This window comes from Chiloscyllium punctatum, chromosome 41 (genome assembly GCF_047496795.1).
Source record: "Chiloscyllium punctatum isolate Juve2018m chromosome 41, sChiPun1.3, whole genome shotgun sequence".
Classification (NCBI taxonomy): domain Eukaryota; kingdom Metazoa; phylum Chordata; class Chondrichthyes; order Orectolobiformes; family Hemiscylliidae; genus Chiloscyllium; species Chiloscyllium punctatum.
Window position 1 is genome coordinate 38,759,918 of NC_092779.1, and position 16,205 is coordinate 38,776,122.

At 45.0% G+C, this 16,205-nt stretch overlaps 1 protein-coding gene across 2 annotated transcripts in view; it reads right to left on the bottom strand.

Moving 5' to 3' along the window:
- The window catches only part of LOC140464990 (tRNA selenocysteine 1-associated protein 1-like), a 60,913-nt gene that overhangs the window by 40,212 nt on the left and 4,496 nt on the right, over positions 1-16,205 (bottom strand). For both annotated transcript variants that reach the window (XM_072560730.1, XM_072560729.1), the window contains exon 2: positions 3,511-3,608. In XM_072560730.1, the coding sequence (XP_072416831.1) occupies positions 3,511-3,608 (98 nt within the window). The remainder of the gene's footprint in view (positions 1-3,510; positions 3,609-16,205) is intronic.

Genomic DNA, 16,205 nt, shown 5'->3' on the forward strand with positions numbered 1-16,205 from the left:
TTTGCTCTACTGTCTTCCCTGCAAGCCTCTGCTTCCAGTCTATTTTTGTCAGTTCCTTTCTCATGCCCTCATAATTACCTTTATTTAACTGTAACACCATTACATCCGATTTTGCCTTCTCTCTTTCAAACTCCAGACTGAACTCTACCATATTATGATCGCTGCTTCCTAAGGGTTCCCTTACTTTAAGATCTTTTATAAAGTCTGGTTCATTGCAAAGCACTAGGTCCAGAATAGCCTGCTCCCTTGTGGGTTCCATGGCAAGCTGTTCCAAAAAGCCATCCTGTAAGCATTCCATGAATTCCCTTTCTTTGGATCCACTGGCAACATTTACCCAGTCCACCTGCATATTGAAGTCTCCCATGATCACAGTGACCTTGCCTTTCTGACATGCCTTCTCTATTTCCCGGTACATGTTGCGTCCCTGGTCCTGACCACTGTTAGGAGGTCTGTATACAACTCCAATTATGGTTTTTTTTGCCTTTGTGGTTCCTCAATTTCACCCACACAGACTCCACATCATCTGACGCTATGTCATTCAGTGCCATAGATTTAATTTTGTTCTTAACTAACAAGGCAACCCCACCCCCTCTGCCGACCTCCCTGTCTTTTCGATAAGTTGAAAATCCTTGGAGGTTTAACTACCAGTCCTGACCCCCCTGTAACCAAGTCTCTGTGATGCCTACCACATCATAATCATTCACTATGATCTGTGTCATTAGTTCATCTGCTTTGTTATGAATGCTACGAGCATTCAGCTAAAGTGCCTTAATGCTAACTTTCTTATCATTAGAGATATTGGAAGTCATATGATGTCCTAAGTTATCCTTGCTTTTTTCTGCATTCCCAGTCTGCCTCAATTTTAAATCCACCTGGACACATGCTATCCTCCTGCTTATCTTTCCATTTAACGCCATACTCCCTGTCGCTTTCACTTTCCCTTCCCCCACTTCAGAAGTTTAAAGTCCTACTGACCACCCTATTTATCCTCTTCGCTAGAACATTGGTACCTGATCGGTTCAGGTGGAGACCATCCCAACGGTACAGATCCCCCCTGTTCCAAAACTGATGCCAATGCCCCATGAAGTGGAATCCCTCTTTCCCACACCAATCCCTTAGCCACGTGTTTACTTGCCTAATTTTCTTGTCCCTATGCCAACTGGCACGTGGCTCGGGCAGTAATCCAGAGATTATGGCCCTTGAGGACCTGTGCTTCAATTTCCTGCCTAGTGCTTTGTAATCCCCAAACAGGTTCTCCACCCTAGTCTTGCTTATGTTGTTAGTACCAATGTGGACCACAACAACTGGATCCTCCCCCTCCCGCTCCAATATCCTTTCAAGCCGGTCGGAGATGTCCTGCACCCTGGCACCGGGCAGGCAACACACCATGCGAGACTCCCGATCCGGCTTGCATGGATACTATCTGTCCCCCTAATTATAGAATCCCCTATAACCACTACTTGTCTATTAACTCCCCCCTCTTGAATGACCTTCTGCACCATGGCGCCTTGGTCAGTTGGCTCATCCTGTCCAGAGCCCTTTTCCTCATCCGAACAGGGAGCAATCACATTTTACTCACAAAAGGCTTCAAAGCTGAATTTTATGTAAGCTATGCAAAAGATTTCATTTTATGTTTTGCAATAGTTTTGATTGCAGTATGCAACAAAGTCTTTCCACGTTAAATATGTAAGTAGTATTTTGTAAGTGTACCATTTTGCTGAAGCCAGCCACATGCTACTAACTTAGTCAATTTGTTTCATGAGTGTTGACAGAACACTTAAATGAAACCAATATATGTCTTGAAAATTAACATTGTTTCTCCCCAGAGACTTTCTGATCTCCACCATTTTCTGCTTTTGTTTCCAGGCAGGATGATCATGATACATTTGACACCCATATGCACACACTGTCCAGCAATGTCCAACAATATTCCATATTTAAGCATAAAATGCACTGACATATTTCATTATTAATAGGGACAGAGCAGTAGTGAGGAATTCAGATCTGTTTATTTATAATTCCCTATCAGTACTTACCTGTACCCTCATCAGTGCAACATCTCATAGCTAAAAGGCATATCATCTCTTCTAGCTCAACTAACTACAGTGAATTGCAAAGGGATATGTGTACAATTGTACCTCCTGCTTCAGAAACAACGTGGGATCATTCATTGTAAGGCTCAAAGAGCACAGCATATCCCTGACGTCTAAATTTGAAGTTTTAGCAAAGCCTCCAGTTGCTAAAGATAGCACACTTAGGAAAAATGATAAAACATATGGTACTATAGATTTACCATGCAAACTAGTGGCCGACATGTCAGTCATTGAAAATGAAAGGATAGGCCTTCCTGGCACTAGACAGCAGCAGGAAACCCAACTGTCCTACTCTTGTCCAGGGCAAGGTTATTAACCAACTTCTAGACCACCAAGATAGAGCCTAATCAATAGCAGAGTCATATTCTGAGTGTAGGAGTATGAAATTTAAGTACTTTTGCAAGATTTTAGGTAGAAAATGCCTGACTACTGATGGAGATCAGCAATCAGAAAATCTTAGCTGCCTCACATTTACAGGCCTTGCCAAACAGTTGACAGGTATATGGACAGGTACATGGAGGAACATCTTAAAATCCTGCTTCAATCAATGCTTTCACCAATGGAACACTCATCAAGTATTACTTCAGAAAAACAAAGTGACATGTTGTAAATGCCCCTCCCGCCTCATTACCATTAACTGGGTACCAAAACTGCAGCAGCATTCTACTGCCTCATTGAAAATTGGATAAAGCAGATTTTAACCCTTTTCCCTGTTCTTTTCTTCCCTGGTAACGTAAATAGAGATGAGAGTGGGCAAACATCAGGAACATCATCAGCTTTGAAATTGCTGTAGACTGCACAGAAGAAAAAGGTTAGAGATATCGATTGGGACTTCATTGAGAGTATTTTGGGACTTTAACTCATCACACATCTGAAGTAATTAATGCATTCAATAACTGTAAGCTTACTGTTTATTAAAACATCTGTAATAAGAAATTTACTTTCACAGGTCCTGAGTCTAAGTTGTCAGACAAAATCATAACAGGAAAAATAATCAAAGAAATTTGACCTCTATTATATGTGTGTTGACTGATAAAGAGCCAATCCCAGTTTCCATCTTTTGATCCCTTGCCGCCTTTGAAACCTTGTACTTCTTTAAATAGAGGGTTTCTCTTTTGAAATAAAAACTCTTGACCAAAATCTATGCCTCTAATGCTAGATGTATTAATTGGATAGATCTTTCTTCCACTCTATATAGACACCCATCCCTTAAGTTTACCCAATTTGATTAGGTCTCCTCTCAGCCTCTTCTGAAACAAAGAAAATAAAACAAGCCTGTCCAATATTCACATAAACTTTAATCCATTTCGTATTTTAATAAAGGATGATGAAAATATCAACAGTGATTGTGCTGATGTTACACCTCCGGAACTCTGAGCTCCAAATAATTCAATGCAATTTTATAGTTGTTTCTTACCCAGTCATTCTGTTGCTAATGATTTTCACATTAACAGTTGGCTCACCCATTGCAGTAAAGGCTTGCTTGATAAAAGTCTCGTCCATATACTGTTCCAACTAAAAAGGAAGGGAAAAAATGTATAATACTTTCCTTGTATCCAGTTGATTTTGAGGTATACAACAGTAAGTTCTTTAAAGTACCATTTTAAAAACTTGCCAAGTTCTAAAAATCAATACATGTGGTATACTTAACCAACGGATGGAAGGAAAGTCACTTTAAAAGTTGTTTAGACAAAAGTTAATGCATAATAACCTAAATTTCCCATATACCAGTAGAAACTCAGGTTTGTGTAAACAGTTTAACTCATTCATAGACAGCATATAACAGCAATAACATACATTTTTATGGAACCCTTCAGAGAGAGTAGCACTTAAATCATTTCACAAGGAACACATAGTATCAACTGCAATCTATGCCAGTGAGGCATGGAAGGCAAAGGTTGGACATATTCCACCAGCTATGCCTGTTTAAGAGCCTGGACTTCACTTGGAGAAATAAAATCACCAATGAAGAAGTGCTACACAAGTCAGAAGCACCTACAGGATGTCATGATAGAGAGACGTGCAAAAATAGTATTTTACCTTCTGGATGTACACTTGTAGCCAAAAAATGGTGGTCAGTTATTTTCTCCCTTTCTTGAAGGCCTCCCATTACTCTTATAGTTGCTTACTTTCAACTAACTGATTCGAGATCACTTTTGCCAAATCATATTTTAGCTAAGTAAAATTAGCCTTCTTCATTAAGTTCTTCGCCCTTTCTCAACATTCTAAATCACATGAATAATGATTACTACCACAAACATATTCTCCCACTGTTCTCTTTTTATCTGTCCAGCTTTATTCCCTAAAACAAAGTCCAGAACGATCTCTATACTTTTGGGCCTTGCCATATCCTGGCTAAAAAAGTTATAAATGCACTTTAAGAATTCATAGAATCACACAGTACAGAAGAGGCCCTTTGCCCCAACAAATCTGCACTGACAAAAAAAACTAAGTCTATGCAAGCTCAACCTTCCAGCACTAGACCCATAGCCATAGCCTTGAATGTAATGTCACTTCAAATGCTCACCCAAGTACTTTTTGAAGGTTGTGAGGTTTCCCACCTCAACCTCCCTCCCAAATAGTGCATTCCAAATTCCCATCACCCTTTGATAAAACATTTTTCATCAAATCCCTTTAAACCTCTCACTTTTCATCTTAAAATTATGCCCCATTATTGACCCTTCACCTGTGGGAATAGCTGCTTTATATCCATCCTGACCATGCCCCTCATAATCTTAAACACTTCCATCAGGTCTCCCTTCATCCTTCTATGTTGCAGAGTAAATAAGCTGAAAAATGTGTTGCTGGAAAAGCGCAGGTCAGGCAGCATCCGAGGAGCAGGAGAATCGACTTTTCGGGCATAAGCCCTTCTTCAGGAATGAGGGAGGTGTGCCAAGCAGGCTAAAAGGACTTGGGGGAGGGGCGATGGGAATGCAATAGGTGGGAGGTGGTTAAGGTGACGGTGATAGGCTGGAGAGGGGGTGGGGGTGGAGAGGTCGGGAAGAAGATTGCAGGTTAAGAAGGCGGTGCTGAGTCCGAGGGTTGGGACTGAGATAAGGTGGGGGGGAGGGGAAATGAGGAAACTGGAGAAATCTGCATTCATTCTTTGTGGTTGGAGGGTTCCTAGGTGGACGATGAGGCACTCTTCCTCCAGCCGTCGTGTTGCCATGGTCTGGCGATGGAGGAGGCCAAGGACCTGCATGTCCTTGGCAGAGTGGGAGGGGGAGTTAAAGTGTTCAGCCACGGGGCGGTTGGGTTGGTTGGTGCGGGTGTCCCAGAGGTGTTCTGTGAAACGTTCCGCAAGTAGGCGACCTGTCTCCCCAATGTAGAGGAGGCCACATCGGGTGCAGCGGATGCAGAAAATGATGTGTGTGGAGGTGCAGGTGAATTTGTGACAAATATGGAAGGATCACTTGGGGCCTTGGAGGGAAGGGAGGGGGGAGGTGTGGGCGCAAGGTTTGCATTTCTTGCGGTTGCAGGGGAAGGTGCCGGGAGTGGAGGTTGGGTTGGTGGGGGTTGTGGACCTGACGAGGGAGTTGCGGAGGGAGTGGTCTTTCCAGAACACTGATAGGGGAGGGGAGGGAAATATATCCTTGCTGGTGGGGTCTGTTTGGAGGTGGTGGAAATGACAAAGGATGATACGATGTATCTGGAGGTTGGTGGGATGGTAGGGGAGGACCCGTGGGGTTGTGTCCTGGTGGCGATTGGAGGGGCGGGAAGTGGAGGAGATGCAGTGGAGAACATTGTCAACCATGTCAGAGGGGAAATTGCGGTCTTTGAATGAGGCCATCTGGGATGTTTGGTATTGGAGTTGGTCTTTCTGGTAGCAGATGTGGCGGAGGTGAAGGAATTGGGAATATGGGATGGCGTTTTTACAGGGGGCAGGGTGGGAGGAGGTGTGGAAGTTGGTCGGTTTATAGTAAATGTCCGTGTTGAGTCGGTCGCCCAAGATAGAAATAGAGAGGTCTAGGAAGGGGAGGGAGGAGTCTGAGACGGTCCAGGTAAATTTGAGGTCAGGGTGGAAGGTGTTAGTAAAGTGGATGAACTGTTCAACCTCCTCGTGGGAGCACGAGGTAGCGCCGATACAGTCATTTATGTAGCGGAGGAAAAGATGAGGGGTGGTGCCAGTGTAGCTGTGGAAGATGGACTATTCCACATATCCGACGAAGAGGCAAGCATAGCTGGGGCCCTTGCAGGTGCCCATAGCTACTCCTTTGGTTTGGAGGTAGTGGGAGGATTGGAAAGAGAAGTTGTTCAGAGTGAGGACCAGTTCAGTCAGTCGAAGGAGGGTGTCAGTGGAAAGGTACTGGTTGGGTCGGCAGGAAAGGAAGAAGCGGAGGACTTTGAGGCCTTCGTGATGGCGGATGGGGGTGTACAGGGACTGGATGTCCATGGTGAAGATAAGGCGTTGGGGACCGGGGAAGTGAAAATCATGGAGGAGGTGGAGGGCGTGGGTGGTGTCCCGAACGTAGGTAGGGAGTTCTTGGACTAAGGGGGACAGGACCGTGTCGAGGTATGCAGAGATGAGTTCGGTGGGGCAGGAGCAGGCTGAGACAATGGGTCGGCCAGGGCAGTCAGGTTTGTGCATTTTGGGCAGGAGGTAGAAACGGGCGATGCGGGGTTGTGGGACTATGAGATTGGAGGCGGTGGATGGGAGATTCCCTGACTGAGGTGATGAGGTTATGGATGGTCTGGGAGATGATGGTTTGGTGGTGGGAGGTGGGGTCATGGTCAAAGGGGCAGTAGGAGGAGGCGACCGCGAGCTGGCGTTTAGCCTCAGCGATGTAAAGATTGGTGCGCCAAACTACCACCGTGCCTCCCTTGTCTGCCGGTTTAATAGTGAGGTTGGGGTTGGAGTGGAGGGCTGCACGTTGCGAGGGTGAGAGGTTGGAGTGGGTAAGAGGGGTGGACAGGTTCCCTCCCTTCCCCTATCATCGTTCCAGAAAAACCACTCCCTCCGCGACTCCCTCGTCAGGTCCACACCCCCCACCAACACAACCTCCACTCCCGGCACTTTCCCCTGCAACCGCAAGAAATGCAAAACTTGTGCCCACACCACCCCCCTCACTTCCCTCCAAGGTCCCAAGGAACGTTTCACAGAACACCTCTGGGACACCTGCACCAACCAACCCAACCGCCCCGTGGCTGAACACTTTAACTCCCCCTCCCACTCTGCCAAGGACATGCAGGTCCTTGGCCTCCTCCATCGCCAGACCATGGCAACACGACAGCTGGAGGAAGAGTGCCTCATCTTCCGCCTAGGAACCTTCCAACCACAAAGGATGAATGCAGATTTCTCCAGCTTCCTCATTTCCCCTCCCCCCACCTTATCTCAATCCCAATCCTCGGACTCAGCACCGCCTTCTTGACCTGTAATCTTCTTGCTGACCTCTCCGCACCCACCCCCTCTCCGGCCTATCACCCTCACCTTGACCTTCTTCCACCTATCGCATTCCCAACCCCCATCCCTACCTTTTATCTTAACCTGCTTGGCACACCTCCCTCATTCCTGAAGAAGGGCTTGTGCCTGAAACATCGATTGTCCTGCTCCTTGGATGCTGCCTGACCTGCTGCGCTTTTCCAGCAACACATTTTTCAGCTCTGATCTCCATCATTTGCAGTGCTTACTTTCTCCAGAGTCAATAATCCAATCCTTTCTAGTATTTCTTCATAGCTAAATTGCTCCATCCCAAGCAACATCACATTGAACCTCCCCTTCCCCACTCCCTCCAGTGGAATCACATCCTTCCTATAATGTGGACCAGAACTACACACCGTACTCCAGCTGACGCCAAAACTCTGTACAGCTTTGGCACATTCTCCCTGTTATTATCTATGCCACAACTACGATTGGGCCATAACGGAGATGTGGGTTTCACAGGGACAGCGACGGTTGCTTGATGTTCCAGGATTTAGAACATTTAAAAAGGGTGTAAAAAGAGGAGGGGATGTCGCATTGATAATCAGAGAGTGCATCGCAGCTACAGAAACAAACGTTGTTGAGGAAGGTTTGCCTACTGGGTGAAAGTTAGGAACAGCAAGGGAACAGCCACCGCATTGGGGTTTTCTACAGATCACCTAATAGCAGTGGAGAGATTGAAGATCTCATAGGCAGGCAGACTTTGAACAAATACAAGAGTAGCAAGGTTGTTGTTATGACTGATTTCAACTTTCCCAATATCAACTGGAACCTCCTAAGTGCAGATGGTTTGGATGGAGCCAATTTTGTCAGGTGTTCAGGAGGGTTTCCTTACTCAGTATGCAGACAAGGGGAGAGGCCATTTTGAATTTGGTGCTTGGCAACGAGCCAGGACAGGTGTCAGATCTCGCGGTGGGCGAGCACTTTGGTGAAAGTGATCACAAATGTCTCACATTTAGCATAGCCTTGGAGAGTGAAAGGTGCAGTTACTGAAGGAAGATATTTAATTGGGGAAAAGGAAATTATGACGCTGTTAGACAGGAGTTGGGAATACAGACTGGGAGCAACAGAAAGGACACAGCAGACATGTGGAGATTATTTAAGGAGCAGTTGTTGCGAGTGATGCACAAATTTGTTCCTCTGAGACAGGTAAGAAGGGGTAAGATTAAGGAACCTTGGATGACGAGAACAGAGAAGCTTCTCGACAAAAGGAAGAAGGCAGCTTACGTAAGGTGGAGGAAACAAGGATCTAGCACAGCTTTAGAGGATTACAGGCTTGCTAGAAATGAGCTCCAAAATGGACTGAGGAGAGCCAGGATGGGGCACGAGAAAGACTTGGCAAGAAGGATTAGGGAGAACCCAAAGGCATTTTACTCATAAGTGAGGAATAAGAGAATGATCAGGGAGAAGGTAGGGCCGATCAGGGATAGCGGAGGGAACTTGTGTGTGGAGTCTGAGCAGAAAGGGGAAGCCCTAAATAAGTTATTTGCTTCGGTTTTCACCAAGGAAAGGAACCTTGTTGTAAATGAAAACTTAGAGGAGCTGGGATATAGTCTTGACCAGATCAAGATTGATGAAGATGATGCACTAGAAATTTTGGAAAACATTAAGATTGGGCCAGACCAGATTTATCATAGGCTGCTCCGAGAAGCAAGAAAGGAGCTGGCAAGGATATTTGCCTCCTCACTCTACAGGAGTCGTACCGGAGGATTGGAAGGAGGCAAATGTTGTTCCACTTTCCAAGAAGGGTAATAGGGAAATCGCTGGCAATTACAGACCAGTCAGTCTTACGTCTGTGGTCAGCAAAATTGTGGAAAGAATTCTGAGGGATACGATTTATGACCACAGTAGCGCCTCAACTTACGAACTTAATCCGTTCCGGGACCCGGTTCGCGAACCGAAAAGTTCACGAACTGAATCAATTTTTCCCATTGTTCAGATAGCGTAAGAATGCTTGGAAATAGCAATGAACGCTGTTCACTGTGCACGCACCGAAGACGAACTGAATGAGATCACCCGGGGCCCGAGAGCTTTTGTGTCCAATAAACGCGTAGCAAAGCAGTACAATGAAACCACGTGGTCACACATTGGCTTTTTGCGTTCTTACCTTTCTTCGTACCTTGAATTTCGTACGTATGTTGAAGCAAAATTTTACGTACAATCCTGTTCCGTAAACCGATTTGTTCGAGAATGGGGTTGTTCGAATGTCGAGGCGCTACTGTATTTGGCAACGCATAGTGTGATTAAAGGCAGTCAGCATGGCTTTGTGAGGGGCAGGTCTGGCCTCACAAACCTTATTGAGTTCTTTGAGGAGGTGTCAAGACAGGTCGACGATGGTGGATGTGGTGTGTATGGATTTCAGCAAGGCATTTGATAGGGTTCCCCATGGTAGGCTCATTCATAAAGTCAGGAAGTATGGGATACAGGGAGGTTTGGCTATCTGCATTCAGAATGAAAGTGTTCTGCCTGGAAGACAGTATTGAGTGGGGTCCTGCAGGGCTGTGTTCTTGGGCCTCTGTTCTTTGTAGTTTTTATAAATGACTTAGATGAGGAGGTTGAGGGGTGGGTTAGTAAATTTGCAAATGACATGAAGGTTGGAGGTGTCATCGATCGTATAGATGGCTCCTGTAGGCTGCAGCGTGACATAGACAGGATGCAGAGCTGGGCTGAGAAATGGCAGATAGAGTTCAACCTGGATAAATGCGAAGTGATGCATTTGGAAGGTTGAACTCAAATGTTGAATATAGGATTAAAGACAGGATACTTGGGAGTGTGGAGGAATAGAGGGATCTGGGTGTGCAAGTTCATAGATCCCTCAAAGTTGCCACCCAAGTGGATACGGTTGTTCATAAAGCATATGGTGTTTTTGGCTTTCATTAACAGAGGGATCAAGTTTAAGAGCCTCAAGGTTTTGCTGAAGCTCTACAAGTCCCTGATGAGACCACACTTGCAATATTTTGTCCAGTTCTGGTCACCCTACTATAGGAAAGATACAGAGGCTTTGGAGAGAGTGCAAAGAAGGTTTACCCAGGATGCTGCCTGGACTGGAGGGCTTGCCTTATGAAGAAAGGTTGAATAAGCTCAGACTTTTCTCTCTGGCGAGAAGGAGGTAGAGAGGAGACCTGATCGAGGTGTACAAAATAATGAGTGGAATAGATAGAGTCAATAGCCGGAGACTTTTCCCCAGGGCAGGATTGACTGGTACGAGTAGTCATAGTTTGAAGATATTAGGTACAAAGGAGTGATCAGAGGTAGGTTCGTTATGCAGAGAGTTGTGAATGCTTGGAATGTGTTGCCAGCTGAGGTGATGGAAGCGAAATCATTGGGGACATTTAAGTGACTGCTGGACTTGCACATGGATAGCAGTGAGTTGAGGGGTGCGTAGGTTAAGTTACTATATTTTACATTAGGATTAAGTCTCGGCACAATATCGTGGGCCTAAGGGCCTGTTCTGTACTGTACTTCTCTATGTTCTATGAAACTTACCACCCCAGCAAACGCCTGGTCCTGGTTCTGGAACATTCCATATAATATGTTCAGACTGCAATAAACAGAGGGTAACAAACCCTGGAAGATAATTCTGCGGATACTGCGGTCGCCCTGTATTTCTTAGCCCAAACTTGGATGTTGTCCAGGACTTGTATCATTAGATACGAAGTGATTCAGCACCTGAGTCATCACAAATGCTGTGATTCACTGTAAAATCATCAGCGAATGATCCACTTCTAACTGTATGCAAGGGCAATTCCTTGATACTGCAAGTGAAGATTCATCCCACCTTTCCAAAATCCCAAATATAGGATGGATCGAATTCTACATGAACAGTAACTCAACTTGCATTCCACTGTAAAATAGAAAGACTTTATACATTGCTTCATAACATTAGAAGTAGGAGCTGAAATAGGCTATTTAGACTATCAAGCCTGATCGACCATTCAATCAGATCTTAGATGATCTGTTTATGACTCCAAATCCACTTTCCTGTCTGTTTCTCATTGACTCCCTTGTCACTCAAAAATCTGTCCAACTCTGCCTTGGATTTATTCAATGACCCACCCTCTACTTACTGGCTGGAGAAGATATTTCTAAAGACAAATGACCCAATGAGAGAAAAAAATCCTTTTTATCTCTATCTTAAATTGGAAAAGCCCTTACTTTCAAACTATACTCTAATTTTAGATTCTCATGAGAAGAATCACACTTTTAACATTTATTCTGTCACACTTGCTCAGAATGTTATGTTTTAATAAGGTCATCTTTTGTTCTTCTAATCTCCAATCAGTACAGGCTCATCTAGCTCAGCTTATCCTAAGATAAATCCTTCATCTCAGGAATCAGTGAACCTTCTTTAAGTTGCTTCCAATTTCAACATGGGCCTCCAAAAGAAAGACAACTAAAATGCCACAGTATCAAACTGTATTGTCACCAATGTGCAAGACTTCCCCTGCTTTTCTGCTTCCTTCCCCTTACAGTGGAGATTAACATCCTGTTTGCCTTCCAAATTTCCTTGTTTTATTTGAATGTGATATATTATGGTTCAAGGACACTCCGATCCCTTTGCAATGCCGTGTTCTACAGATTCCCTCAAATAATGTTCGCCAGTTCTATTCATTCTACCTAATTGAACAAACCCCATCTACCAATTTATTTTCAGTCCACTTTTTAAAAAGATATTCAGCTATAGTACAAGGGCGTTGCTGGTTGGGCTAATATTATTGCCCATCTATAATTATCCAGAATGCAATTAAGAGTCGGCTACTTTGCTGTAGGTCGAGAGTCACATGTAGGCCAGTTGGGGTATTCCTGACAAACAACAATGATTTCATCATTGTTGTTGGACTCTTAACTTTAAACCTTTACTGAATTCAAATTCACCAACTGCCATGGCAAGATTTGAACCCAGGCCACTGGATTAATAGTCCAGTGATAGTACCACTGGGTCATCACTCAACCCCCAGCTATAAGTTATCTGTACTCCTTTTCAGACTTCTTCTCTCAGCTTATATTTTTACAAAAAGGGGTATGCCATGGTCTAGTGGTATTAGCGTTAGAAACTCAGCTAATGGTTTGGGGAACTGGGTTTGAATCCCACCACAGTAAATGGTGGAACTTGAATTCAATAGAAAGGAATCTGGAATTAAGAATCTAATGATCACATCAAATCAATCATTGTCAATTGTCAGAAAAACCCATCTGGTTCACTAATGTCGTTCAGAGAAAAAAAAAAATCTACCATCCTCACCTGGACTGGCCGATATGTAACTCCAGACCCACAGCAATGTGGTTGACTCTCAATTGCCCACTGAATGGAGGAGAAAGTGAGGACTGCAGATGCTGGAGATCAGCTGAAAATGTGTTGCTGGAAAAGCGCAGCAGGTCAGGCAGCATCCAAGGAGGAGAATTGACGTTTCAGGCATGAGCCCTTCTTCAGGAATGAGGAAAGTGTGTCCAGCAGGCTAAGATAAAAGGTAGGGAGGAGGGACTTAGGGGAGGGGCGTGGGAAATGCGATAGGTGGAAGGAGGTTAAGGTGAGGGTGATAGGCCGGAGTGGGGGTAGGGGCGTAGAAGTCAGGAAGAAGATTGCAGGTTAGGAAGGCGGTGCTGAGTTCCCTCCGTGACTCCCTCGTCAGGTCCACACCCTCGCACCAACCCAAACTGCACTCCCAGCACCTTCCCCTGCAACTGCAAGAAATACAAAACTTGCGCCCACACCTCCCCCCTCACTTCCCTCAAAAGGCCCCAAGGGATCCTTCCATACAGGCCACACATTCACCTGCACCTCCACACACATCATTTGTTGCATCCGCTGCACCCGATGTGGCCTCCTCTACATTGGGGAGACAGGCCGCCTACTTGCGCAACGTTTCAGAGAACACCTCTGGGACACCCGGACCAACCAACCCAACCACCCAGTGGCTCAACACGTCAACTCCCCCTCCCACTCCACCAAGGACATGCAGGTCCTTGGACGCCTGCATCGCCAGACCATGGCAACGCGACGGTTGGAGGAAGAATGCCTCATCTTCCGCCTAGGAACCCTCCAACCACAAGGGATGAACTCAGATTTCTCCAGTTTCCTCATTTCCCCTCCCCCCACCCTGTCTCAGTCAAATCCCTCGAACTCAGCACTGCCTTCCTCACCTGCAATCTTCTTTGTGACTTCTCCACCCCCACCCCCACTCCGGCCTATCACCCTCACCTTGATCTCCTTCCACCTATCGCATTTCAAACGCCCCTCCCCCAAGTCCCTCCTCCCTACCTTTTATCTTAGCCTGCTGGACACACTTTCCTCATTCCTGAAAAAGGGCTCATGCCCGAAACGTCGATTCTCCTGCTCCTTGGATGCTGCCTGACCTGCTGTGCTTTTCCAGCAACACATTTTCAGCGCTGCCCACTGAAATGGTCTAGCAAGCTGTTCAGTTGTACCAATCACCACAAAGTCTCAAAGAAATGAAACTGGACAGATCACTTGGTATTTACCTAACAGCAGAAACAGTCCTGTTGACCCTGCAAAGTCCAACCCACTAATATTTGGGAGCTGATGCCAAAATTGGAAGAATTGCCTCACAGATTAGTTAAGCAATAGCCTGACATAGTCATACTTATGAAATCGTACCTTACAGACAATGTCCCAGACACCACCATCACTATTCCTGGAAATGTCCTGTCTCACCAGCAGGACAGACCCAGTAGAAGTGGTGGCATTGTGGCATACAGTTGGGAGGGAGCTGCTCTGGGAGGCCTCAACATTGACTCCAGACCCCAGGAAGTCTCTCGCACTAAATGGACAGGCTTTGATCACATCTAGCAACTCAAGACTGGGCATCCATGTTGGCCATCAACAGCAGCAAAATTGTACTCCAGCACAATTTATAACCTCTTGGCGTGACATATTGCCCCACTCAACCATTACCTTCAAGCCAGCGGATTAATCCTTGTTCAATAGAGTGCACGAGGAGCAGCACCAGACATACCTGAAGATGAGGTGTCAACCTTGTGAAGCAACCAAACAGGACTACTTGCATAAGTGATAGACAGAGCTAAGTGATCCCACAACCAACAGATTGGATCTAAGCTGTGTAGTCCTGCTACATCCAGTCATGAATGGTGGTGGACAATTAAACAACTCAATGGAGGAGAAGGCTCCACAAATATCTCCATCCTCAATGAAAGAAGAGCTCAGTACATCGGTGCAAAAGAGAACACTGAAGCTTTCATAACAATCTTTAGCCAGAAGTGCTAAATGAATAATCCATCTCAGCCTCTTCCAGTGGTGCCCAGCATTAGCTAATTCTGTTCACTCCATGTGACAAAGAAATGGTTGGCGACACTGGATACTGCAAAGGCTACAGGCCTTGACAACATTCCAGCAATTGTATTGAAGACTTGTGCTCCAAAACTTGCTGTTCCCCTAGCCAAGCTGTTCCAGTACAGTTACAACACCGGTATCGACCCAACAATGTGGAAAATTGCCCAAGTACGTCCTGTACATAAAAAGCAGGACAAATCCAACCAGGCCAATTACTGCTTCATCAGTCTACTTTCAATCATCAGTAATGTTATGAAGTTGAAGGTATGTACTGTACCTTTGAGAGAGTGGCAGCTGAAAAGCTGGCAAGCATTGGTCATTTGACAGACCAGCAGACACAGTGTACTGGACTATTTGAAAATGTAACATGTGGGCTGTAACCTAGATACATGAGTTGTTTTCACAGCAGTTTGAATTTAACCAGTTTAAATTATATCTCAAAATACTAAATACCAAACTATTTTGAAGTTTACTGTTTTGACAACATCGAACCAATGAGACAATCCGATGTCTGGGGTACAAAAAGCCAACATTTTGGACAGTTAGGCAGAGAAAGAGCACAGTCTACCATTGTTAGATTGACTGCCCAAAAACTCTGTCGAAGGTGCCTTTTCATATGAAAAATCTGTGAAGACCAAAGATGACTCAGGGAGATGTACAAATAGATGAAGATCAACACTGGTTTTGAAACTTGAGTTACTGTAAATTTAATAGGGGCTTTATCGGATCAGTATAAAGTGGTCGACAACAAAGCTTTAAGAGAAAGGAAGCTTAGTGCTGTAAATAGTTGTTGTTTAATGTTCACTTTTGGAGTTAAAGAGTAAAATTGTTATTTTTTTCTTTACATAGTGAAATTTGGGGTAGTTCCCTGTAACACATATTTTAACAGATTATGAGGCAAGGTGAACTTTTCTGTGTTTGGTTTAATTCGCAGAAGGGTTTACCACTGTGTCCTAAGATCAAAATGATGGAAGGTGTTATCAAGTATTATCAAGCAGCACCTGCACAGCAATAGATGCCCAGTTTGGGTTGTGCCAGGGCCACTCAGCTCCACAGCTCATTACAGCCTTGGTCCAAACACGGATAAAACAGCTGAATTTTAGAGGTGAGGCGTGAGTAACAACCCTTGATATTGAGGCTGCATTCGACTAAATGCCATGATTTGGAGATGCCGGTGTTGAACTGGGGTGTACAAAGTTAAAAATCGCTCAACACCGGGTTATAGTCCAACAAGTTTAATTGGAAGCACGAGCTTTCAGAGTGCTGCTCCTTCATCAGGTCATTGTGGAGTACACGATTGTAAGACACAGAATTTATAGCAAAAGTTTACAGTGGGATGCAATGGAAATTTTACATTGAAAAATACCTTGATTGTTTGTCAAGT